The sequence below is a fragment of the Camelina sativa genome, chromosome 6 (assembly GCF_000633955.1).
Source record: "Camelina sativa cultivar DH55 chromosome 6, Cs, whole genome shotgun sequence".
In the NCBI taxonomy this organism is placed as follows: domain Eukaryota; kingdom Viridiplantae; phylum Streptophyta; class Magnoliopsida; order Brassicales; family Brassicaceae; genus Camelina; species Camelina sativa.
This window is the reverse complement of record NC_025690.1, coordinates 21,997,235-22,024,318: the sequence shown is the minus strand read 5'-3', so window position 1 is coordinate 22,024,318 and position 27,084 is coordinate 21,997,235. Positions and strand designations below refer to the sequence as shown.

General features: G+C 34.8%; 6 protein-coding genes and 1 long non-coding RNA gene across 7 annotated transcripts in view; 4 read left to right on the top strand and 3 right to left on the bottom strand.

Moving 5' to 3' along the window:
- LOC104792879 (taxadien-5-alpha-ol O-acetyltransferase-like) lies at positions 2,926-4,495 on the top strand. Its single transcript, XM_010519137.2, has one exon. It carries the CDS (start codon positions 3,082-3,084, stop codon positions 4,387-4,389), a length of 1,308 nt encoding a protein of 435 aa, XP_010517439.1. The 5' UTR covers positions 2,926-3,081; the 3' UTR covers positions 4,390-4,495.
- Positions 9,706-11,326, top strand: LOC104792878 (ethylene-responsive transcription factor ABI4-like). The gene has a single exon (XM_010519135.2). The coding sequence runs from the start codon at positions 9,885-9,887 to the stop codon at positions 10,902-10,904; it is 1,020 nt and encodes a 339-aa protein (XP_010517437.1). The 5' UTR covers positions 9,706-9,884; the 3' UTR covers positions 10,905-11,326.
- LOC104792876 lies at positions 12,305-12,787 on the top strand. The gene is made up of 2 exons (XR_769122.2): positions 12,305-12,411; positions 12,523-12,787. It is a non-coding gene; the product is annotated as an uncharacterized LOC104792876 (long non-coding RNA).
- LOC104792877 (transcription factor bHLH51) lies at positions 12,653-14,249 on the bottom strand. Its single transcript, XM_010519134.2, has 2 exons — positions 13,725-14,249; positions 12,653-13,571 (listed from the first exon to the last, which is right to left on the bottom strand). The coding sequence occupies exons 1-2, from the start codon at positions 14,001-14,003 to the stop codon at positions 13,089-13,091; spliced, it is 762 nt and encodes a 253-aa protein (XP_010517436.1). The 5' UTR covers positions 14,004-14,249; the 3' UTR covers positions 12,653-13,088.
- Positions 17,248-19,550, bottom strand: LOC104792874 (GDP-Man:Man(3)GlcNAc(2)-PP-Dol alpha-1,2-mannosyltransferase-like). Its single transcript, XM_010519133.2, has 7 exons — positions 19,229-19,550; positions 18,751-19,037; positions 18,466-18,652; positions 18,307-18,375; positions 18,003-18,196; positions 17,791-17,900; positions 17,248-17,688 (listed from the first exon to the last, which is right to left on the bottom strand). The coding sequence occupies exons 1-7, from the start codon at positions 19,526-19,528 to the stop codon at positions 17,444-17,446; spliced, it is 1,392 nt and encodes a 463-aa protein (XP_010517435.1). The 5' UTR covers positions 19,529-19,550; the 3' UTR covers positions 17,248-17,443.
- On the top strand, positions 23,098-24,722 carry LOC104792873 (UPF0725 protein At3g19520-like). Its single transcript, XM_010519132.2, has 4 exons — positions 23,098-23,217; positions 23,369-23,693; positions 23,812-23,942; positions 24,058-24,722. Exons 1-4 carry the CDS (start codon positions 23,131-23,133, stop codon positions 24,529-24,531), a joined length of 1,017 nt encoding a protein of 338 aa, XP_010517434.1. The 5' UTR covers positions 23,098-23,130; the 3' UTR covers positions 24,532-24,722.
- LOC104699342 (F-box/LRR-repeat protein At3g03360-like) overlaps positions 25,675-27,084 on the bottom strand; it is a 1,861-nt gene continuing 451 nt past the window's right edge. Inside the window, exons 2-4 of the mRNA XM_010414661.1 lie at positions 26,547-26,936; positions 26,108-26,284; positions 25,675-25,974 (exon numbers count right to left, since the gene is read on the bottom strand). Of these exons, the coding sequence (XP_010412963.1) occupies positions 25,675-25,974; positions 26,108-26,284; positions 26,547-26,936 (867 nt within the window). The remainder of the gene's footprint in view (positions 25,975-26,107; positions 26,285-26,546; positions 26,937-27,084) is intronic.

Genomic DNA, 27,084 nt, shown 5'->3' with positions numbered 1-27,084 from the left:
AAAAAAAAAAAAAACATGACCACCGTAACATGTGCATACCATATCAAGTCACCCTTTTAGTTTGTTCCCCATAAAGCAATCTTCTCACCTTTTTTTCTTGGTACAAAATCTTCCCAAATCTTGCTTATTTCTTTTCATAAACAGAATCAAAACAATATAAACCCATTTTATGGATTACCGAATCATCTTCTTTAATTTTTCATTAATGGGAATGTGAAATGTACTCCACCATCTTTTTTTTCCCTTCTCTCTTTGTAATAGAATAGAGATAAATTTTAAACCAAAACTCTAACCAATTTTTTTTTTTTGTTAACTCAGAGTAAATCCCCATGCATATGGAGGGCCCGAAACTAATCTCTGGGGGAGGTGCAGCCCACGGATAGACCCTCTCTCCGGGTATTCAAATGGGCCGTTAGATAGGCCCATATCCGTATAAAGGTGTCTAGGAAAATATGATTTAGTTTCGCGCAACAGGGGAATCGAACCTGAAACGTTGTAGCGTCCCAGTCCCGCTCCCTACCACTCGACCACAAGCTCCCGGACAACCAATTCATTATCTGGTATTTGTAGACAATTATAGTTGAAGATAACCGCAATAATAGTTGAAGATAGGGAGACTTGATATCTAGACAATTCTCTATCACTTGAACAACACCACCACACACCACCTTCGTTATCCCGCCATCTAATTTCTTCTAATGATAAGGAATTACTCGGACATTTATTGCAACAATATATATTGAGACGTTGTAATGTGATTAATAGTACATATACAACACCCATTCGATATATGCTTTCAATGCATCTTCTTTCTTATAAGAAACTCCATCGTATTAAAATTTGATCGATCCTTAAAGCTCTCAGACTCTACTTATCACATTCTGGATGATTTATAAGAACAGGTAATATTTGTAGGGCCGAAGTAGTAAGTAACACTGTTCTATCATCATTGAATAAAGAAGCTTTATATCATACCGAAAAAAAATATATGACTTGAAAGAAAAGTAGATCATATACACTATACGAGTGACCACGTTAAATATTTATGGGTCCATGCTAGAATTGACTAGACCACTACAGTAAAACTTAAAGAAAAAAGTGGCATTGCTTTAGAATTATGAATTATCTATACATATGATTTCACTTAAAAGTGCACAAATGGTTAATTTATATTAATTCGTTGGTTACCATTTGAAAATTAAATTCCTCGATGATCTTTCGGTATGTTCGTGTCTCTTTCCATAGTAACGTAGCAGCAATGTGGGAAAATAATTCACAATTTTGGGAAAAAAGCTCCCCAAAAGATGACTATAATTAGAATAATAAGGAAATAAATTGTGATGTTTCTCTTCTAGATAAATTTTGCATAATTGTGGAAGAGTATGTATATATCATATAATATTCCATGAGTATATTTTTGTCTTTGTGCAATAAAGTTATTCCATGAGAATCTTGGCACCAAATCTTTCACTGTTTTAGACACATGCGCCAACGCCCAAACAACAAGGCACATCATATTGTGTAAACCGCCACCACAACCATTTTATTCTCATTAATATTGCCCTTTATATACATCCAAATAACTCTTACACAAGAAAGGTTGTAACTGCAACTCTAAACCTTTAAATTTGTTAGATTTTGTCGAGTGAGTCCCTTCTTTTCCTCCGCTAGCGTATTTTGCTCACATGACATAATCTTTGATTAATGTAATAAAACGATAAATATTTGTGGTAACAAGACATATCGGTAAGAATACTGATCTAGAAGCGGTCAGTAATAGTTGAGACTTTTATATTTCATAAAAGATCTTAAAGCATATGCTAACAATGTAATGGTAATTATAAATATTGAATATCATATGTGCAAAAGGGATATTTTCTTTTAAACTACGAAAACACATTATTAAGTTGACGAGTTACTTGCACACATTGTTAACATGCATTAAAAAAAAAAATGTTTTCCTACTTAAGTTGTCAATCATTCTTTTTCATTTCACACCGTAACACATCAATTCAACGACTGTTCAGAATTAAAAATAGTAGCATGTTTTTAATATATACTTCAGAAAATAGAGAAAATCAGCTACATGACATTTTACGACCACTTTTGAAATATGTTTACTTTTTAACCTTTGCCAAACACTAGTTTTTACTACGTTTTGGACATTCTTTCTTGCCTTCAGTTCTTTTTACATGGAAAATTCATAGAGGATCTGAGGATCATTTATAATCAATAAGCGCTGTCAAGGAAAGTCCGTATATATATATCAGATGGTCAATGTATTACCATATGTGATGGTTGATGTACTTATTTGAACGGACGGTAGAAATATGCGCGAACGTCCACGAAACTTCATCCACCAGTTTTTAACTGACCAAATTATGTATCTCCAAATCCACTCAATACCCACAGATCAACCAGATATTCTCGAAATATTTGATCATCTCAACAAAAATTAGTTAATCATTCTCCATATTCGATACTAACTCATATTAGCCAACCAAAACTACACACAAAACCTAATTACATTTTAAAAGTCTGACTACGTTGCTAAAATTCTCAAAAACAATATTATAACACAAATAATTAAATTACTGTGCTTATGGAGAAACATATGCGCTAAAAATTAAAAAATCTACATTCCAAGAACTTATAAAACTAGAGTAATTTACAAAATAAAGAACTTGTAAAACTTTCGGACCAACGGATCAAGAAGTGACCTCAAAAATTCGAAATCAATGAGAATAAGGCAACACGTACACACGAGAGTGAAGAGTACATCTGCACGATACAACACACTACACAAGACACACCATGTCAAAAACATAAAAAGAAAAAGAAAAAAAAAACAATGAACACCAATATTACAAAATTACCCTACCTGTCTCGATACCTCTATCTACGTGACTTTACAAGCACATACATATGTGTATGTAACAGAAATAAAAAGAGCATATAATAAAAATAATAATACACATAGCAGAGAGATATATATGTATATAATACACATAGAAGAGACCCACCTTGTTTATTTGGGAAAGAAGAAGCAAAACAGAGCATCATAAGAAAAAAGAAGCAGCAATGGGATCTTTAGTTCATGTGAAAGAAGCCACAGTAATTACTCCTTCCGACCAAACACCTTCTTCTGTTCTGTCTCTCTCCGCTTTAGATTCTCAGCTTTTTCTCCGTTTCACCATCGAGTACCTCCTCGTTTACCCACCACCCGTTTCCGACCCGGATTACTCTCTCTCCGCTCGTCTCAAATCCGCTCTCTCTCGCGCTCTCGTTCCTTACTTCCCTTTCTCCGGCCGCGTCCGTGAGAGACCCGACGGTTGTGGCGGAGGTCTCGAGGTGAATTGCCGTGGCCAAGGTGCTCTGTTTCTTGAAGCCGTCTCTGACGTCCTCACGTGCCTTGACTTTCAGAAACCTCCCCGGCACGTGAATAGCTGGCGAAAGCTTCTTTCTCTTCACGTCATCGATGTCCTCGCTGGCGCCCCTCCTCTCGTCGTTCAGCTCACTTGGCTCCGTGACGGTGGCGCTGCTTTAGCCGTCGGTGTTAACCACTGCGTCTCCGATGGAATCGGCAGCGCTGAGTTTCTCGCCTTGTTCGCCGAGTTTTCTAAAGACTCGCTGAGTCAAACCGAGTCGTGGAGGAAACACTTATGGGATCGACAATTGCTTATGCCGTCTCCGGCTAGTGGCTCGTTGAGCCATCCGGAGTTCAACCGAGTTCCCGATCTATGCGGATTCGTAAACCGTTTCAACGCCGAGCGACTCGTTCCTACATCGGTCGTTTTCGAGAGACAGAAGCTTAACGAGCTAAAGAAACTCGCGAGTCGACTCGGTGAGTTCAATTCGAAACACACATCGTTCGAGGTACTCTCTGCGCATGTATGGCGGAGCTGGGCGAGATCACTGAACTTGCCGTCGAACCAGATCCTTAAGCTTTTGTTCAGCATCAACATTAGAGACCGAGTCAAACCGAGTCTACCGAGTGGATACTACGGGAACGCATTCGTCGTCGGATGTGCGCAAACCACCGTGAAAGACTTGACGGAGAAAGGATTAAGCCACGCGACGATGCTCGTGAAACAAGCGAAGGAGAGAGTCGGAGACGATTACGTCAGATCGGTGGTGGAAGCTGTGAGCAAGGAGAGAGCGTGTCCTGACTCGGTTGGAGTCTTGATACTGTCGCAGTGGTCACGACTCGGTTTAGAGAAGCTCGATTTCGGTTTTGGTAAACCGATTCACATTGGATCGGTTTGTTGTGACCGTTACTGTTTGTTGCTTCCGGTTCCAGAACGAAGTGACGCCGTTAAAGTAATGGTCGCCGTTCCGTCAAGTGCTGTTGACACCTACGAGAATCTTGTGTTGAGTCCTAACGCTTAAAATTAGTGAAAAGATAATAAATTCTAATTTTTACCTTCTTTATTACTTTTCATAAAATAAACTATGAACTCTCCCTCCGTTGACTTGTATAATATGAGTTTTGACTTTATTACTTAAATCCAATTTTGATTTTTTTTCTATTTTTTAAAAAATACTAGGTAAAAAATTCACGTTACAAACAGAGTAATTCTTGATAAAAAAAAAGAAAAGAAAAGAGTATTTCTGTTTATAAAATAATTTTGTTTTTGTTTCTAAATGCATATATGTATATAATGTGATTTTTATATTTTTCTCAAACTACTGTTCTAAATTCGATCTACTCGGCCGCTTACATTTTAATTTGGCAACTGTTTGTTGTCCATACCAATTATTCTTGCAATCTTATATCAAAAAGGATAAAAAAAAGTTTTTTTTTTCTTTTTGGCGATCCGTGATATGTATAGTATTTGGTGTTGCATTCGTTCCAAATAGTATGTGTCGGCAAAACAACAGGCATGATTGGCTATTATTATGTTAAAACCCTTTTGTTCTCATAATTTTACTCCTATTTCGAATGTATCATCAAATTTGCATAGTTTAGTTGGTTTTTGTATCTATTTTTCTAGATCATCAAACGAAAAGATAGTTTGTCTCTTTAACTGATCACTAATCATTCTGAATTTGTTGATTTTCTTCGTTCTACCTAGCTAGTAGTTGTATTTTTAATGGTCTTGTAAGTTTTATTTTGCCTGTAAATTATGGAGAATAATTAGTCTTGTCAGAGAATAATCGTATAATCTAGGAAGATATTTATTTAATATTAGACAATTTCATTAAACTAACCATATTTGATACTTCAAATTTGCTCAGATATTTTCAACAAAATGAATCCCTTCCCGAAATAAAAATCATATCCAAATTCGTTCGTTTACATTCATACTTTTAGTAGAAGTTTCTGTTTACTTTGGACATTTTCTCATTATTTCAAGATTCTCAAAAATAATTAAATCGTAATGGCCATGAGAATCACCACCATTGGAACCGCCCCATTAAAAAGATTTGAAAATGGTTTGACTAAATTGTGATTAGTTAGTTAGGAGATGTTTAATTGTGGTTAAGTAGACGTGCGTTAATTATTTAATTAGAGACACCACAAGTCAGACTGACATGTCGCAGCTTATATATGGATAATGGATCGAGACGCTAATCACAGAATCATTTATACATTTAATAAACTACATAAGCCTTCTTGAAGGAGAACTTTGACACTTTTACCAGAAAAAAAGGAATTTTGACACTGAATAAGATAATCTGATAGTAGTATAATATTCGATGACAAATACGTTTATCATTGAATCATTTGATGAAACAAAATAAATACGTTATCGTTTTCATTTCTTTTGTCAACGATAATTATATACGCATTATATGAGAGACATGAATCGACCCACTTATGTTTATGGTTGGAGCGAATCTCTCAATTAGAGATTTGGCCCTAAAAAAGTCAGCTCAGCCAAAGGGAATGGAACTCTGCATAACTTGTAAATATCTTAATAATTGACTTTTTATGTTACGATTTTGTTTTATAGCCAGCATGGAACTACCTACTATCCAACGTATATCTGCCAATAGATGTGAAAATTGTATTTATATAGTATGCTCCACCATACAAAATAATTAAATAGCGTTTAGTCTAAATGCATGCATATCCATAATTTTATATTTTTTTACGACGGTTATCTATATGTCACAACTTGAAGACTAATATATACTAGAAAAAAGTTATGAATGCGCAAAAAGTACTGGCAAGATATATAGTTCGAAGAGACAGAGTATTTTTTAAGCTTTTTATTCGGTTTTAATCTGTAACCGTATTGTAGCAATGTTTTGTATAAACTTTTTCAAAATATAATAGATTGTATCATCTATAAGTCGATTGTAGAAGCATTGGATTCCATTGTATCATCTATAAGTCGATTGGTATGTCCATTGCCAAAAATTCAGCTATGTTGTTCTAGTATTGGTTAGATTTTATTTGGTTTGTGAATTTTGTACAATAACATGACATACGTATTTCATGCCGAAAAAAAAAACGTATTTCATGCTGGAATAAACCATGTTCCCGTTGAAGTACCGTAAACCTAACATGGATGGATAAAAAGGGATGGACCCCCAGAAGGCCCAATGAATACTTCTCCATTATCTCTAGTAGAGAGGCTTCATGAGTGATGTGGGTTGAAGCCTGTTGAAGTTCTTTAATGACTTTAACGGCCATATATGTTTCGACCCCACTCGTGTTTTTCTTTGGGCATCACTTCTGAACATTCACTTCACTATTCGTTAGAAACTATGAATAATTGAATATTATGAATCTTATTAACAACGAATATTGTGTGAAGTTTATTTGTACGGGTAAGGGATTTATAAACCCCCACAAAAACATTACTCTTATATGAATGTAGCCATTATAACCGATATCTTAGATGGTAGATTTTACTGTTAAGACTAGGCTCATATATAGTCTAGTGACTTTTCATAGTGTTTTTGCTATTATAATTTAAATTCGTATTTATAAAAAAATCCAAACTGTTTAGAAGTTTAGAACACGAATACGAAGATGCGATCATGAAAATTGATTCCCAAAAAGGAAAGTGCTTTTGTCAGACATATATAGAGAATCTTGTACCAACGACTAATAATAATGTACTGTTTGTTAATTATATTGTGTGTCAAATGATAGAGCCTCCATGCATACATGTTTTATTAAGTCGCACCCAATTTTATACTACTTATCTTATACTTTCGGAGACACTTGAATAAAAATTCTACTAAATAAAAATAAAAGTCCCTTATCCAAACACATACGTGCATACATACATATAGACGCACACATAATCTTAGCTGTTGTTTAAAGCGCAGCCCACGGTTTGTAATTGTGGGCATGTGAGCATTTTATCATCTTCCTCGACAATTTTCCCCTCTCGCACCAACCATTTTGCTTTCTTTTAATGAAAACATTCAAATTACTAACACTTTGTAGCTTATACGAAACATTATAGTATTGTACATCATATGTTTGATTTGTTGCAGAACAGAAGTATTAATTAAAGCATTTAAATTATTTCCCCTTTGTTATGGTCATCATTCTAAATTAAGCATCTCTGTAAATTGTTGGAATACAAAAGCTCAACAATATATCTTTAATGTTATCAAATGTTCAACTCATTGTTATACAAAATTTCACGTGAATGATGAGATTGGAATAATCAAGCTATATTTATTGGTATATAATAAAGTGGATAGATGCAAGGAAAATGAATGTATGGCGCAACTAGTTGGGTTCTGCTGAGACATAAAAGGGTGAGAGTTCCAAGGCAATTGGGTTGAGATCTCAGAAACCACAACACAAAAAGCTTTGGTTCTTTTGCTGTCTTTGCTTCCTTCTTCGCCACCTCATCTCTCCCATGCAATATTCTTGTTTTTCTTATAAATTTTTATTTTTTAGTAATTGGTAGTTTTGTTGATGACAAACAACAAAAGTAAATATTAAGAAGACGAATCTTAATTAGTATCAATGCAAGGTTTCTAAGTAATTTGGTATGATGATATGTCTACAAGCTATGTTTATATTGTATGCTACCATTCGTTGACACACTTTTATTGTAAATTAAACTGTCGTCAACAAAGATAACAAAATACTATTATATTAATTTTATTTCAAACAAAAATTTAAAGAGACTTACCTCTTCTTAATGTTAAAAAGATCATGTTGTATATAAGTTGAGTTTTTCTTTTTCTTTTCTTAAGTGTATAAGTTGAGGTAGATGATGAGTTTCATTTTTTTCTTTCTAATTTCTTAAAGTCGAAGCATACATAAATCTACAATTTAAAATTTAAATACTCTTTTTGAATAAAAAAACTACTCTTTAATTTTTAATATTTTTATTTACTTAGCCATTGACATGTGAGTATTTTAAATTTCTAAGATAGATCTTGTTAAGATCAAAGGTGTAGTGTCCAAAATGTAGAATAACTATCGGACGAAGTATTTGACTGAAGACAAGTCGTCTTCCAAGAATGGTGTTAAGTGGACTAAACGAACACATATATCTATGTCTGTGTTAAATGAAAGCAGAAAAATAATTACTGTCTCTGTATCTGTATTTCTGTCCCTCCAGTGACTGCAGCAGTCATGGATCTGCAACACTCTCCGAGTGCGCAAATCAATTTTTTTTCTTCTCCAAATTGTTTTTTTTTTATTTATATTACTAATGTAAAAAAATGATACTATATCGTACTTTTTAAATGTTGTTGTAGCAGATTTCTTCTTTACTTGATTACCTCTCCTCTAACTATAAGGAAAACTGTTTTTTTTGAAAAAGTGATCAGTTTATAGCATTTTGACTTGATAATTTTCTGAAACACTTATGTAGCTGTGTTAACACTGATGTGAAGGTTTCTTAAAAAGAAAAAGTCGAGTCCAGAAAACGTTTGTAATTTAACAACACATACCCTGATGGATTTATTTCTCTAGTCAATAAGAATTGATGTGACGGTGATTAATGAGCTTAGTAGAATCGTTTAACAAAATTGTAGATTGCTTAAATGTTTGTTGATTGCTTAAATTGCAAGAGAGTTTAACAAAATTGTGTAATTAATGCCACATACAGAAATTAGTTAATGATTAATGTTACATTCTCTACAATTATGCCTAATTAGTAACCGTTACGCAAAAAATTGATCTTGTTCTTTGCCACATTAATTAAACCTTGTTAAATGCGTTCAGTTCTTGAACTCAACCATTTTCTTTGTTATTTTGTCTACTGTTTGTTCACTTGTTCTTGTTAATCGTTTTAATTGTCTATCTCTTGCGTGTTTTCGTTTATACTTTTAAATTGCTTTTAGTACGTAGAAAAAAACGATTTCTATTTTTCATCTTAGATATATAATTCGTTTCTTATTTTTCTAATGTTGCAATTCCTAACCTTTATGAATTTTGATTCTGCATATACCTATCAAATTAATTGGAACTATATAAACTTCTCACGTATTCATTCAGTTCCTTTTCGTTATCTAGCTCTAAATCCTTGGGAGTGTTTTCAACATGCGAGTATTTCTCACAGTTAACCAAAAGCCAGAACTCGAGCAGAATCAAAGAAGACCAACTTCAACATATTATTGTTAATAGTATCTTGATTTCATTCCGATGTGTTACAACTTATGTACGAATCGGGCTTAATAATATAATAACAACAAAAAAATAAATAATAACAACAAAAAACTATTTGGTAAAAAAACAAATGAGCAAGTGAAAAAAAAAAGAAAAAGAAAGAAGTGAGTGTGAAGAGAGTGCAAGTATATATAAAAGAAGCACCGCCCTAATCGACCATTCACAACAATGACATTCAAACACTCTTCAGTCTCCCTTTCTTCTTGATTCGTCCTCTCCAAATTTTTCCAATTTCTTTAATCTCTCTCTTTCTCTCTCTACTTCTTCTTCTTCTTCTTCCTCATCTATGGACCCTTTAGCTTCCAAACAACAACAATACCACCACCATCTTGACGACAATAACAAAACCCTAACCCACAATAATCCTCAATCCGATTCAGCTACCACCACCACCGACTCAACCTCCTCCGCTCAACGCAAACGCAAAGGCAAAGGTGGTCCTGACAATTCCAAGTTCCGTTACCGTGGCGTCCGACAAAGAAGCTGGGGAAAATGGGTCGCCGAGATCCGAGAGCCACGTAAGCGCACTCGCAAGTGGCTTGGTACTTTCGCCACCGCCGAAGACGCAGCACGTGCCTACGACCGAGCCGCCGTTTATCTCTACGGTTCACGTGCTCAGCTCAACTTAACCCCTTCTTCACCATCCTCCGTCTCTTCCTCTTCATCCTCCGTCTCCGCCGCTTCGTCTTCTCCTTCCTCGTCCTCCTCCTCTACTCAAACCCTAAGACCTCTCCTCCCTCGTCCTACCCCCGCCACCGTCGGAGGAGGAGCCACCTTTGGTCCGTACGGTATCCCTTTTAACAACAATATCTTCCTTAATAGTGGGACCTCCATGTTATGCCCTAGTTATGGTCTTCTCCCTCACCAACAACAACAACAACAAAATCAGATGGTGCAAGTGGGACAATTCCAAAACCAACAGTATCAGAATCTTCAGTCCGGTAACAGTAGTAACAAGATCTATGACATCGAGCTAACAGATGTTCCGGTAGCTAATTCAACTTCGTCCCATCATCATGAGATGGCGCTAGGGCAGGAACAACAACCAGGAGGAAGTGGGTGTAATAATAATAACACTAATAATTCAATGGAGGATTTGAACTCTCTGGCTGGTTCCGCGGGTTCGAATCTATCAATATCTCACCCACCGCCGGTGGTTGATCCGGTGTGTTCTATGGGTATGGATCCGGGTTATATGGTAGGAGATGGATCTTCAACGATTTGGCCTTTTGGCGGAGAAGACGAATACAGTCATTGGGGGAATATTTGGGATTTTATTGATCCTATCTTGGGAGAATTCTATTAATTTGTTTTTGTGGAAGATCATATTATATACGATGAGCACCCCTTAAAGATCGGTCAAGAATTTTGGAGATTCATTGTTGTGAGGAATCAAAGAGACTACACTCTTATGAGGAGGGAGCTTTGCATGCAAGATTTTGGAGGATTTTTTTTACCTATAGAGATAAATAAGAGGGTATTTTAATTCTTTTTTCGAAGATTTTTTATTTTCGGGGAATTCGTAAAAGAGATTTACGGTTCCAATAAAGTATATATATGTGGAAGAGAGGGAGAACGGTGGAAAAAGTTGTTTGCGGAATTTATTGGTTCAACATTTCCTTCACAGAGTGCCTTATTTTAGGATATGATAATTTCGATTTGGTTGTTAAGTTTCGGAGGTTATATATGTATAATTTTGTTTTTAATCTCTGAGATTATTTATACTTATCTTATATTCAAGTTTAAATTATGTAGGAGTTAATCGGAAACTAATACGTTTTCAAGAAGTGTTTCATCACTACATGTCTACATGCATACCGGTCGTCGTTGATAAGATTATTTATGTTTTCAGTTTTCACGAGACCAACACTCCGTATTGGCGATAACAAGTTTATACCGACACTACATGCATACCGGTCGTCATTTGATTCCAATGGTTTGAACGAACCTCTATCATCAGCTGATCATTCTGAAAAGTATTGGACACGATTTCGTCCAAATCTTAACTTTCAACAACTGCTTTGTAAAAGTGTTTTCCGTTTTCCAATAATTTTCATATTGTTTTTCTTTTTGTTCAACAATTTACATATTGTTTACATTCAACAAATAAATGTTTTTTTCCGACTAATAATTAATTATGCAAAAAATTGAACGCAAAGTAATGCATGAAAACAAGGATAAATAAAATATTTACAAGCTTATCTTTTCATATATATATTTACTCGATCGAGTATGAGTCATTAAATTATTCATTTGCTTTGCGTGGAGAAAGATTTGTCAACAAATTTCATCTGGCGTTCTCCATACCATGGCCAAAAATTCTGCAACGGAGACCTTTCTTTCAATGAAATTTATTGTGAAGTTTAGCATTCAAACCAAAAAAAAAAAAACGAAAAAACAAATTTTTGTGAAGTTCTAATTATTAACCTTTTTCAAAGTAAAGTCCCAAAAAACTGTTTAGTCAAAAAAAAAAATATAGTTAGTAACCTGATTATGTTAAATTGCAAACGTTTTTTTTTGGGAAAATAAAAATAAACAACTTTGATTGGCCAAAACTGATTACCATTTTCTTTTAAATCACTGTTACAAAACAAAGCAAATATCTAAACTTTACAATATCTTTAAGGCCGAGAGAATATATAAGGCCCAAATAATTAATATGGGTTCAGCAAAAGGCCCATCACCTCTACATTAGGGTTTCCAAGGGTATATATTCACAGTTACGCACCATTTCCTCTTCTCTTGTTACCGTCGCCGTGAAATCGCCGATTTAGGGTTTTGAGAAAAAGAGTTTCTCCGCCATGAGAGCCAAGGTATCAATCAATCTTTTCCATTCTTCTTCACCAATACATTTTTTCTGGTTGTTCTGTTACGTCTCATATTGTTATGGCTGATTACAATTATGTTTTGTCGTGGTTGCGCAGTGGAAGAAGAAGCGTATGAGGAGGCTTAAGAGGAAGAGACGAAAGATGAGACAGCGATCTAAGTAGGGAGAAAGAGGAGACTCATCTTGAAGACTTCGGTTTTTCCATTTCTGCATCCCCTGTCTTTTTCGCTTATATCTTAAGTACTGTTGTCTGAACTCGTTTCAAGTTTTTAAGTTGTTCTTGGCTTCGTTTTTTGTTGGATTGTATGGATCCTCAAGTAATGTTAAACCTTGATCTATCTAATCAGTTTCTTTATCGATGATGTTATTATGTTATGCTAATTAAGCTTCGTAGTGATTCAGATTTAGGTTATAACTTGTGGAACAATTCAGATTAAGGTTATTCAAATCATGATTGGTAATATACAAATATTAGTGTTATTGTGATATGCTAAGCTTCGTAGTGATTCAGATTTAGGTTATATAACTTGTGGAACAATTCAGGGTAAGGTTGTACAAATCGTGATTGGTTTAGTAGGGAATAAATCCAACCAAATTGCTGACAAAATCTTTAGTAATAAGGAATGGGTTGTACTACGTGTATGTATTGTGAAAATGTATTCATTATTGTGAGTAGTGAGAAGAGAGAAACCATCTCTGTCTTTTGCTTCTGATTCTGCAAACTGAAGAAGTAGATGATGAAGAAGAAGAAGATGTGATTCTGTTTAACGCGCCGCATAGAGATTGCTTCAAAGCTTTAGCTGATGCAGCTACGTTCGTAGTCTCGTTGGTGTTTTTATCTTTTAGGATGAAATTGATTCTCATTCTTCCTCCAACACTGATGATATCAGCTTGGATTGTTTCGAGTTGAAGCTTTGTGAGAACCCTAATGATCTCTGAGATTGCCTCGGGTTGATCTTCGCAGCAAAAGGAAGCTTTGAAGATGATTGTTTCGGTGTTTGATTCGAAGTCAGATATAGTTTCAGGCTGCACGGTCACTTCATCCGCTTCTGTAGGAACATCTTGGAAGATTGGTGATTCTGCTGCTTGTTGTTTGAGTTCTTTCACTTGTTCTATCACTGTTGCTAATAGCGCCGCTTTGTCTAACTGTAGTAGAGTCAAGCGTCAAAAACCGGTTTACTTAAATTCATACTCATAACCCAGCCAGATCATTAACCGGTCAATTTTCTACTACACTGTAACAGAACCGAACCAGATTAAACTGAAAACACTTTCGTAGTCTGAACTAGAGTCATTTACCTTGTCGGAATTGGGGACAAGTTTGCGAAGAGCAGTGAGGTGAGAATTAATGCGGTCACGGCGTCTTTTCTCAGCAAGGCGGTGGCTTCTTGAAAGTGACTCAGCTTTATCGATCCCACCGACACAATCATCGGCAGGGAAATTGCCGGAGGAGGAAGAAGAGAAGCCAAGATTAAAGCGGCTCCAATCAGAATCAGAGGAATCAGATTGTAATGACCATGAGACCATATACGGAGTTGTTGAGTCAGACCACTTGGCTGAGTCGTATGAATTCTCCATCGTTTACTAGAAAAAACCAATAAAGAAAGAATTGTTTTATTACTTCTTGTTATTTTCTTTAATGAATGTAATAATATATCTCTTTTTTTTTTCTTTTTTTCTTTTTTTCTTTTTTGGTTGCAGAATCTGAAACTAAGGAGTTGAAAGAGGTTTCTTCTATGTAAGTGGAAGTGTGTGAGATAGAGAGAGGTCCAAGTTTTGGGTGTTGCATTGCATCTAAATAATGAAGGAGAAATTTAAGGTTGATGGTGATTGGTGTGATACTCTTTGTAGACTTTTTTTGTTTCCTTTTTTTCTTCTTGTCTATATAAAAATTTTAAAGTTTGCATAAACGTGCAGAGCCGCAAATTTTGTGTTGAATTTTCGTTCACAGCTTTAACAGTTGTAAAAAACACGGAGATTTTCAAAAATAGCACAAAAATAAGTTTTTTCCCAAATTTAACACAACATCTCTAAAATTCCAAAAATAGCACTAATTATTTTTTTAAAAATTAAATCATAAATTCAAAATACTAAACCCTACCCCTTAAAACTATACCCTAAATATGAAATTGAGAACCTAAACCTAAAAAACAAAATTCTAAAAATTAATTTTAATTATTTTAATGTATTAAATAGTGTTATTTTTGGAAATTTATGGGATGTGTGTTATAATTGTCCATAAAACTTATTTTAGTGCTATTTTAGGGTATTTCTCTAAAAAATAGGAGGTAGTAAAACTGTAAATAATTTAGAAGTGTGTCGTCGTATAGAATAACTTACCATTTGTATTTGAGTATTTTTTAAAAAATATATGATATATGATCTCTATTTACATTTTTTTTGTTTCTGACGTGTAAATTTTTGTGCAGGTACAATAGTCAAAACTCAACGACTTCACTCAAACTTTTGGATTTTTGCATTCTTTGATTTCCCGTATCCGTTTACCATTTCCTATTTGATTCTCACAATCGTCTTTGAATTGTGTCCACAAACTTTACAAAGCTATATTATGGAATAAGAGGAAAGCAGTTCGAACAATGTAAGAATTTTGTTTGCATATAAATGTATATACAAGTTTGTGTGCGTGTATGTGTGTGGATAAGTGAACATACAAGTTGTTTTCGAGATCGAATTTAAGATAGGGAATTGTAGTTTGAAAGTTAAGTCGTTCAAATCAAATAGGTATATCGAACCCACTTTAATCATATGGAAAAAGACCAACTGGTTATAAAGTCGAAAAAATAATAATTTGAATCTATATAGTATGAAATAGTAGTAAATTTGGATTTGACAACGATTATTGTCAATAACAATCATTGGAGGGAAATGCTTTTACCTTTAACTTTCCTATTAGTAAAAAAAAAAAGATTTCACCGGATCGGTCGATGGTAATGATATCATCACTCACAGTCACATCTCTCATGTTCCAATCATTTTCTCAACATGTTTTTTCCTCATGATTATAGTTTCTCACCAGGGTTTTTTTGGATAGGAGCATATAATAATTTGTCCGTCACATCCACAATTTTTTTCTACACGTTCTCAATGCCTTCCTTCGCGATATCCACTTTTGCCTTCACTTGCCTACTCGAGACATGGTATATGAGTATATCTGTATATGGTTTATATTTTGTGTCAATATCTTGAATTTACTAGATATACAGACTTCATTGTGCTTGTTCGTTGTCAATCGTTATATATTAAATGAATGAAATTTGATAAATTAGATTTGTGGATATATGTTGTAGCATTACCTTATGGGAGAATGTGTTTTTATGAGATTAAATGGTAACGGGAATATGTGGAGAGGAATGGCTACAATACATGGAGGTCGACGAGAGACAGAAAACCAAATCAAAGATATTTTGTTAACAATTTTAGTCTAGTTATTCTGATGGATATCATTTGTTCATTATTTTATACGTTTTAAGAACGTGAATCTACTATTTGTAATTTATCAATAAAAAAAGAAAAATACTATTATAGATTTGAAAAGTGATTTATCTTTTCTATTTGTATCAGTTTTTTGGGGTCTTATTGCAAATTAAATAACATACAATACCTTATTGTTGTATTTATTCTTTCACACGATTCGGTAAAAGAAACCCCTACATACCGTAATTTTTCTCTATGTTTGTGTATATTGTACGGGAGAGTTTTAAGTTATATTTGAAAACGGAAAAGCACAACAACTTGTATGTAAAAACAAACTTTAACTTAGATTTGGTGGCGCTTCTTGTCACATATACTCACATGCGGAAGAGGGAAGCCTTTATTCAATGATCAAGATATATGTGGTTGCCACAGGCAAAGCAACTAAAATGATTTTTGTTTTTCAAGTTTTTAATTGAATATATCCATAAAATTTGCGTAAATCAAGATATGTAGGGCCAAAAGTAACACTTCAAATCAAAAGTTTCATACCACACATTGGACTAAAATAATTCTCAAGATTTCAAAAGATTCGAGTATATCAAACCATTGACATTCTAGTTCTTATCAGCCCACTAATAACACTCCAGTAATAATGTGGGTTGAATTTTATCAATCAAATTGATAGTATTTGAACCGTTAAGAAAGTATATAATCTGAAAGGTAAAATAAATAAATAAATTCTAGTTGTTTACAAAACAAAACAATGTTTATAATCTTATTTACTAATCTACAAAATAAAACAAGTCGAAGCTTGTTGCTATTTAAAACATATATAATGGCTAGTCATGATTAATAATGTTTGATATCTCAAAAAGTGCAATTTATCTTCTTACTCACCAAAGCATCTCAAGTAACAAGTGTAACACTGTTGAACATTCAGTGGTACGGTGAGAATCCTAAGTAAAGATTATTCAACGATGGACATAATAAGATTCTGTTCGGTGCCATCTTGGTAAAATGCTAAGTGGTAATCATATCAAGCAATCGAGTAGTAGTACCTTCTTAGTTTCTTTTTCGTTTTCGTCGTATATAACATCTTTTTAATCTTGACCGACAATGAAGACTTGTCTTCCGTCATTTATAATTTGGATAATTTAAAGGGAAATATTGGGGATTTGGATGTTTTTTAAAAAATAGTTAGAAAAGAACAATTCTGTCAAAATTTTATGATAAAGAAAGTGTTTGCGTAGACACTGTTTATTACACATAGTAGATCCGGAGAATAATTTAAGTAATCTATTGAACTTTTTGTAGTGCAAGATTTTCATATTGATACTATATAACATATTTTAGTTGAAACTTGGAAGGAGTACTAATTATTGACAAAAGTTGAAAGAGGTGTTTTCTGAATGTGTGTGTACTAAAGAAAAAGCAAAGTTTTTACATGTCACAACTCACAACTTCTATGTCAGACTTTTAATCAGAAACAAAAACTATAACGAGAGGACAAAAGGTATAACCTAGCTTGTCTTGTGCGTTTTAAAAGCAAGTGCAATAAGCAGATTTTGAAGGTTTTAAGATTGTCATTTGATAGCACCGTGGAAAATGGGTCGAATTGCAGTTTTGAAGTCCTCACAAAACCGTTGTTCAGAGAATCTTGTCGCTCGTTTTCTAGCAGATTCAGCCATCTTAAGCCTCTCTGTTTCTTTCATCTTCACAACCTCAAGGATCGCTTCGGCGTATTCCTCCACGGTCTCAGCAAGAAACCCGGTTCTTTGTCGGTCTTCTTCCAACACAATGTCCATTTTAGGTCCAGCTGAGTTGTGAGCTACACCAATATTACAAAACAGAGGAGCCATACTATGAAACTGCGAGAGTAACTGAATTTGTTGAGATAAAAATCACATAAACAAGCCTTTTTAAGTCTTACCTATTGGGATCGCACCAGCAGCCATGTACTCAACAACGCTAATCCCAAAGTGTTCATCTATCATCCCATGCATTCCTGCAACTGCACTTCCTAGTAGTTCCACTAGTTCACTGCAACCAGAAACCAACAACTAAGAATCATGGAAGCTATGAGTATTGCAAGACACTAAGTTTAAAAATAGAGAATGCCGTAAAGAGCTTTGAGCAAAATACCTGTACATGGCATTTTTATAGAATTCCACGTCTTTATCCACTTTTAGTTCAACTGCTCTGTCTTTCAGTTTCTGCAGACGCTCTTCATCTGAACTGTTTCTACAACTTCCAACAAATTGGAGCTTAGGTCTAGAGACGTCTCCATCTAATTTCTCCAAGGCTAGTGCAAAGGCCTCAAGCTGAAGCATATGAGCCTGGTACAAGACTATAATTGAGTAAGCTGGACGACTCTTTCGAGCTTTGGAATGTGAACCATCAATAAAATAGTACAATATTCTTATAAGTCAAATACTGAATCCCTCACCTTCTCAGGACGAAATTGAGCAACGGATATGATTTTAGGAGGATCAGATGATCGTTGAAGAGGAAACACCTGCAATAAGCCCATGATGTCTACTGAGTAAGATATAACCAGAAGAGAGATAGAAATCATAAGATTCGAGCTGTCTAAAGGTTATATTACCTGAAGTCCAGAAGTATCACAGGGCGGGTAGACCCGTGTAATCCGTTTTGGGATTCTCCAAAGCACTTCGATATGGGACTTTGTCCACGAAGAGTTGACCATAGCTAGATGAGTACACGAGCCAACCATCCCATACAACCAGCTAAAGGCTTTGTAATAAACTAATTTGCCAGTAGATAACCAATTGCTACACAAAACAAAAAGACAACATTATATCATTAGCCGACAGGAATTACACTAAACAAAGAAAAAACACCAAATAAGCAAAGGAGATAACCAAATCACCTCTTAGCAATGGACGCATCATTGTTATACATAGAGTTCCTCTGACGAACACGTGAAATCATATCCAAACTAATAGTTGGATAATGAGTATAGCAAACAACTTTACAACCAAAGATCCGAGCAAGAGGATATGTAAAAGCATATCCACTAGTGTCAAGGAAATACAAAGGAGTGAACTTGCGTAAAGCTTCCCACGCTAAGTAAACCGAACCAAGACTCTGACCTATCATTGTGAAACGTGGGTAAGTCCTCTCTTCAATCCATTTCCTTTTGCTTAGATGAATCACCTGTGCCCAACAACATCAAAACAACAAAACCAAAAATAAAAATTGCATCAAAACTAATCCTATGCAAAATTCAAACTTGCCCTCAAATCTTAAGAGGTTCTGTGTTATCAGAACCAATTCAAATTGAATTAAAGATTTAAACTTTAGGAGTGTTGAATTATTAAAGGTTTAAACTTTAGGAGTGATGGGACCTTAGGAGGAGTTTGAAGGTGAACACCGAATCGATCAACGGCGCGGCGAGCTAAGCTCTCAGAAGAAGAGTCATGATCTCCGGTGAAGATGACACAGTCAAGATCGGGAGTCTCCTCTTGGATGGCTTTGACTGCACACCAGAGCACTCTCTCGCCGCCGCCGCCGTCGTTCGTGTACGGATGGAAGAATCCCACCGCACGTTTCCTGCTCTTTCTTGCATTGATGACGTAAAGAGATAAACTTAGAGATACGGCGAAGAGGATCGTGAGGAGTCTATAGAGAATGAAGCAGATCGCCATGGAAGCAGATCGCTGAGCAAAAAAAAAAAAAAAAAACGCAATTCAGAAAAGTTTTGTTTAATTGTGTTTCTGAATATTGTAGAAAACACCCGAAACTATGAGTAAATTATATTTGTTCCCTTTATCTTTTGATTAGTTAAACATTATGGGGATAACTCCCAAAATTGATGCGACTGTCCTTCCATCCAAATCAAAATACACTTTTTTCAGATAGAACGCAACATGTATTCGCTGTGACAAAGTTCTTATTTACAAATTCAAATTCAACAATGTATTATTAAGAAGAAATTTTTCAATATTCAATGTTGGTTTTTGACCACCTAGACACTTTAATCCATCTTTTGGTTGCCATGAGCACAATTGAGACGTCGTTGTCGTGGGAAAGCATTGAAACCATCTGACGCAAGTCTCTAAAACGTCTTGTGTAACGATAAGGTCCCAACCTTACAACCATCTTCTCAAGTGTCTTTGTGGTTTTAAGCACAAGTTCCATGAACGAAGCCACATGCTTTGTCTCTTCATCTCTAGGGTACATCTCTTCTACAAGGACCCTCGCTTCCAGGGTTAATTGATCCGGATTCGAGCGAAACAACTATATGCAACCAAAAAAAAAAAAAAGATTTCATTATATGCAAATAGATTATCCATATTCTCAGATTCTATAATCTCAAAGTGAGAATGACATGGTTAAATAGATTTTATGCAAAAAATTAAATACCTCTGTGATGGGGTCACAATCCATTGTGCGTAGGGTTAGCTTCTTTAGTTCAGGTGAGTGTTGTAGCACTCTTTCTATACCAGAAGTAACATAGTCAGAGATGGTTGTCTTAAGCGTCAAAACTTTAACCTTCAACTTCGGAAAAGAATAACAATGGCGATCGGCAAGAGATAAAGCCTAACAAAAAGCAAAATATCAACAGATCGCAAGAAAAAAATTGGGGATGAAGGACATCAATAGATGAAAGTGGACAGTGCAACCAAATCATTCTACATTGGTAAAGTAAGTTGGAGGCAATATAAAATCCATAATCCATATGACACAATTGAATACACACACGAAAACATACCTTAAGAAAGTTTCCACAAAAAGTAAGCTTCTCCACATTCTGCAACTTCTCTAGCATCTTTAGCACAATGGTTTTAAGATAAGCAACGTTTGCTTGTTCAAGTGAGCCAGAGTCGATGTCTAGTTCAGCTTTGGTTAAAGACGAGACATCAACTAGGGTATATGCAAAACTAGAGATTGTCCGTACGTCTTCATCATCTTGGATTGAAGAAGCGGAGGCGTTTGTCCGTGGGGGGAGGGAGTACTGGCGTCAAGTGAGTGAATCCGAGGTAATTCTTGATTTCGTTTTCTTATTGATAATAGAGCTAGGTTGATGTCGGAGCTGATGACTATACCCTAGATCTAATCTCACACTTACGTTGCTTCTAGGGTCTGTTATAATTACTATATATAACTGATTGATTATTTGCTGATGGGTCTTATTTATGGGTTCGATGTCGAGGGTATCTTAGCACCACAGGGACCATTGGACTGAAGGTCGTCAACTGTGAAGGAAGTATGTTTAAGTTTGATTATCGTGTCGACCTCTACGCTAAATTGGGGCTTCATCGTTATCATATCTTAAAGGGGACAAATTTTCATCTCGACCATCTAATCAAATTTAACATGTTGATGAACTGCTTGTCGTAGGTTATCAACTGATAATTTGCAATTTTTTAACTTACAAGTATCCCAAATTATTAACGGGTTCCAAAAGCCCACATTAAACATTACAAATACCAATACTTCATCTCCGTAACTTCGTAGACCATATTGCTAAACTTTGGGCTATTTTTTAATTACAGTGTTAAAAACATTTTTAATTGCTGATTTATTTTCTGAAATTTAAGTTAATTTAACTGGTCGCGATAATACAATACAGTACTTGTTATAAGTAAATGCATTAGACAATGTAATGGTATGGCTCATAGTTTAGCAAAATTTGATTGTGACTAATACGATTTTTTATTCTGATTATGTAACTCAGCCACCTTGGCTTTGGTATTGACCAATCTCGAATTAATATAAGTTCTATTTGAGGAAAAACAAAAAACAAATTTTATGTCAAATGAAATCATAAACCTTCACATATTAAATATATATATATATATATATATATATATATTTATCATCAATTTACATACAAATTATATGTGATTAAAATTTTATATGAATTGCATAATATATATATATATATAATTCATATATCATCAACTAATATACAAAATATCATCAATTTAGTTGCATTTTTATTATTAATAAAATATTCTATAATTCTAATATAGAAATTTATCCACAACACTTATAGAATTATAGAAATTTATCCACAACACTTATATCAGATTCAACTATTTTTTTTAAGACAAACGGTTTTCGAGACAAAAAAAAGTTGTATGCTAATTAAGAAAAAATATATAGTGGTATATATTGAAGTAGTTTTTATTACAAAACATTATTTTCAAGAACAAAGTATAAATTTTATTTTAATTATTTCACAAATATACTACAATTTTTAATTTGCATTGAATATTTTTAAATATCGAGGGTGTTTTGTACAATTCATAAATATTTTTAGATTATTTTTTCAAAACATATATTATTAATTGCATGTGTATTTTATATATAGTTAATATATATTTTTTAAAATATCAAAATAGTTGGTATGTGTTGATGCATTAAAGGAACTATTCGGAGTTGATACACTCAATAATTAAGATTCCAGATGAACTTGTGAAGTTTTTTCCGGATCCCGACGACATATTGCGTAGTTGATAATGATATAAATATTATTTGTCGATTTAATTATTTTATTTTTATTGTTGGTTTTTTTTATGTTTTAAGATATATTATTTTAATCTTTTCATTAGCTATCTTCAGTGTAACGAACGTTGAAAATGTTTTAAGTAACATATTGCCATTCAATTATATAGAAAAAAAAAAAAAAAGTCTCTTAATTGATATAGCAGCTTTATTTAGTATAACAACATGTTGAGTTAATAATTTAATTTATTTAGAAGAAGACACAAATTCTTCGATATATATAGCTCTATTTGCGACTAAATTTTATGTTAAATTGTGGTGTATAGGCGTTGAAATAATTTTAAATATTACTGTCCTATTTCAATGTTATTAAAAAATAAAGAAGATTATCACAATTGTTTCCTAGAAAGCTTCTCTCACAATTGTTCAAATTAGTTTTTCCTAAACAGTTTAATGCTGACCAAAGTGGCAAAGTAGCATGAACATAGAAAATAAATGGGAATTGGTAGAAAAGACTCGACCGGTTTGAGCAGTAACCTCAACAATTTTGTACTATTTCTTGATAATTTTGTACAATTTTGAGTATTGTTGCTAAGATCCAATATTTGGTAGTTTTACAATTTATTCAAAAAGAGTTGCAACAATATTATTTATATATTTTGGGTTTAGAAGGCCCAACTGAAGCCCACAAATGAATCCTTGGGATGGTGGGATATATATATATATATATATATATGTCGATAAAGGAAAAAGCATTCCCCCAAAACAACCGCGGCAAGAAAGAGGAAAAAAAAACATGACGTCTTCATCATCTTGGATTGAAGAAGCGGATGCGTTTGTCCGTGGGGGGATGGAGTACTGGCGTCAAGTGGGTGAATCCGAGGTAAATTTTGATTTCATCTTCTTATTGTTTATAGAGCTAGGTTGATGTCGGAGCATGATGACTATACCCTAGATCTAATCTCACACTCTTCGGTGGGTCTGTTATAATTACTATGTAACTGATTTATTATTCGCTGATGGGTCTTATTTAGGGGTTCGATGTCGAGGGTATCTCTGCACCACAAGGGACCCTTGTACTGAAGGTCGTCAAGTGTGAAGGAAGTATGTTTCAGCATGAATATCGTGTCGACCTCTACGCTAAGTTGGGGCTTCATCGTTATAATATCTTGAAGGGGACAAACTTTCATCTCGATCACCTAATCAAATACAACAAGTTGATGAACGCCTTGTCCTCTTACTACATTACTTTGGTCGCTTCCGATCCAGCTAGTGGCTCCGTGCTAACCTTCCAGGTTAAAGTTGACCAAAATTGGCTTCACCGTTTAAATTTGATTGTCTCTGTTGCTAGACCTAAAGGTATGACTTGTTCTGCTTTTTGTTCAATTTTTTTTTTTTTTTTTTTTTTTTTTTTTTTTTTTTTGTGTTGTCGATTATAAAATCTCGCTTTTGCTATTTAATAATTTTTTTTTCTTAGGGACCATGGAGCCGCTCCCGCTTCAAGATGACCTGAAAGCCGACAGAGTGCTTCATGATTTACACGATGACGATGGATTGTCTGCGTGGCCTTCAGAGGATGCTTTCAATGATACAAACCGATTTCACATAGTAAGAACCTTAACGATAAAGCAACATCTCATCACCTTTGAATTTATATTAGTTTTTTCGCATGCACAAATAATTTTGTAGTGTGATTGATGATATGTTTCTATTGCTTTTGCAGATGGAGGAATCAGAGTTGCTAGACACTGACTGGATTCGCCTATATGTGGAACTTTTACTTTGTTCAAAGGATAGGTTGCTCAGAGACAGCGACTTGTCCAAGTTGAAGATTGTGAAAGTGGCGGTAGAAGCTAGTAATGAAGACGTGGAGCCGCCGAGTGAGAGACTCAACGCCGCCAAAAGCGCAACTTTCTACATACCTTTTCGCTTGGCAATTTGGGGGATTAGAGAGCATGTTGAACGAAGAGCTATAGTTAGAAGACTCATCAGTGAGCGTACAGGAAACTTGATCCTCCTTGATGCTCTGGCCCCTTTTAAGAAGGAAAGAAGACATGATGAAACGCTATTGCAACCCTCGTTGGGCTACTCACGTCCCAATGGGCGCTTGTCCCGTTCCCTTTCCCCGTTTGATATATTACCCTTTGAGCGTTTTAAGCGTTCGCGTTCGGAATGGCAAGATCCATCTGAAAATTAGGATGAGATGATGATAAACTATTTAATCGTCTTCAGACTTCAGTGTTGTTTTATGCGTTTGGACTGCTAAGTGGTTTTGTATTTATTTTGTTTTTCGTGTTCGTTCTCCTTGTTTATGTTGAAACTTGATACACTCTGACTCTGCATTGTCCACCGACTTCACAAGTAGCTGAAAATAAAATACCACTTTTGTTATAAGAGCTTTAGCATTTAATGGATGAAATGAGGCAGTGAGATCTAACCATGCATCCATTTAAGCACTATATATGGTCCTGGAGGCGTCCTTTTGTTTCCCTAAGCCATAGGATAGGAACCAACTTTATGTCTGTAAAATGCATGAAAGTATCACTTTCTAGAATGTGGTAAGTAACGTTAGTATGTATAGTGGAGGATCTCAGACCTTTATGATAATATATGATCTCGAATGGAGAAAAGAAGCTGTAGGCCTCGGCTACTAGAGATGTACAGACAAAGCATGTGGCTCTTTGTTCATGGAACTTGTGCTTAAAACCACAAAGACACTTGATAAGATGGTTGTAAGGTTGGTGATAAGATGGTTGTAAGGTTGGGACCTTATCGTTACTCAAGAGGTGTTGAAGAGTTGCGTCAGATGGTTCCAATGCTTTCCCACGAAAACGACGTCTCAATTGTGCTCATCGCAACCAAAAGATGGATTAGAGAGTCTAAGTAGTCAAAAGAGTGACTAAGTGAAATATTTTACATCAAATCTCATTTTTAATACTACTAGTAGTTGAAAACTTTCTTCTTAATACATTGTTGACTTTGAATATTTTCTTCAAATATGTAAGTAAGAACTTTGTAATTGATCAATTGGAGTTACTTTCTCTCTTGTCTTGAGGTTTCGAGTAATATTTTACGGATATCCGATCCGACACAGAAGAACAACAAAATATACTAAAATTCATTCGAGAGATGATTCAGCTTATATACGTTGAGGTTTACCGAAAACAGTCTTCAATGTTCAAATTCAACAATGTCGCGTCATATGATTATTTCCAAATTCCAACATATAATCCTAGAAAATAAAGGATTTTTTTTTCATCTACAGTTATATTAAAAATGTTAATTTTATGTAAAATGTTAGTCTATCTGATTCGGATTTTGGACGTAATATATACTAAAATCACCACTTAGACGACTCTCTAATCCATCTTTTGGTTGCGATGAGCACAATTGAGACGTCGTTGTCGTGGGAAAGCATTGGAACCATCTGACGCAACTCTTCAACACCTCTTTCGCTACGATAAGGTCCCAACCTTATTACCATCTTCTCTAGTGTCTTTGTGGTTTTAAGCACAAGTTCCATGAACAGAGCCACATGCTCTGTCTCTACATCTCTAGATTTAACGTCTCCAAAGACCCACGATTCGGAGCATTGATACGGAATCCAAGTATACGAATCTAAGTAGTTGTCAACATACCCCTATATACAACATAAAAGATTTCATTATATGCAAATAGATTATCCATATTCTCAGATTCTACAATCTCAAAGTGAGATGGATATATTAATATGGTTTTTGGATTATTAAAACTCTGGCAAAAGAATTGAATACCCGTATGGCGTCACAATCCATTGTGCGTAGGGTTAGCTTCTTTAATTCAGGTGAGTGTTGTAGCAATCTTACTACACCAGAAATAACATATTGAGAGATTGTTGTCTTATTAAGCGTCAAAACTTTAGCCTTGAACTTCGGGGATGGATAACCAAGGAGCTCGGCTCGAGATAAAATCTACCAGAAAGCAAAAGACAGATATTGAATATCAAAACGCACATCTCAAGGAAAAAAAAAATGGGGATAAAGCACATCACATCAAGACAACAGTTTAATTTTTTACCGAGACAACATTTATAGAGAATACAAACAACATATAGACTTAAATAACTTAAAGTCATCCATATGATAAAAGTGGAGAGTTTGCAACCAACTTGTTACGTAAGTTGGAGGCAATATTAAATCCATCCATATGACACTTGAAAACACTAAAACATACCTTGAGAAATCTTTCCCCAAAAGTAAGCTTCTCCACATTCTGCAACTTCTCTAGGGTTTGAAGACAATGATCAACTATTTTAATTGGGTCAGACGACGCATCAGTATGTATTTCAGCTTCGGTTAAAGACGAGACATCAACTAATGTATATGGAAACATAGAGTCTGTCAATCTTAATCTGAGATAATGGAGATGTGGTGCGTCAATCCTTGTCCCCTTAAGCCAAACCTTGCTATCTATTTCTAATGTTTTCAGACGCGGTGATTTGCTGAGATCAAGATGATGGAGTTCATCGCAGTGATACAACCTTAAGGTTTCGAGAAGGGGAGAACCAGAGATAATCTTAGCAAAGGATTTATCCTTAAGGTTGCAACCATCCAATGTCAGGATCTTCAAAGATGTCCAAGACACAGAGCATCTGGGATTGATACAAGCATGTTTTGACTTAACGTAAAGTTGCTTGACAGAGGAATTGTTATAAAAGAAACCAGGAATATTATGAAGACGGTGCTCCAACCACAGATTCTCCACGTTTCGG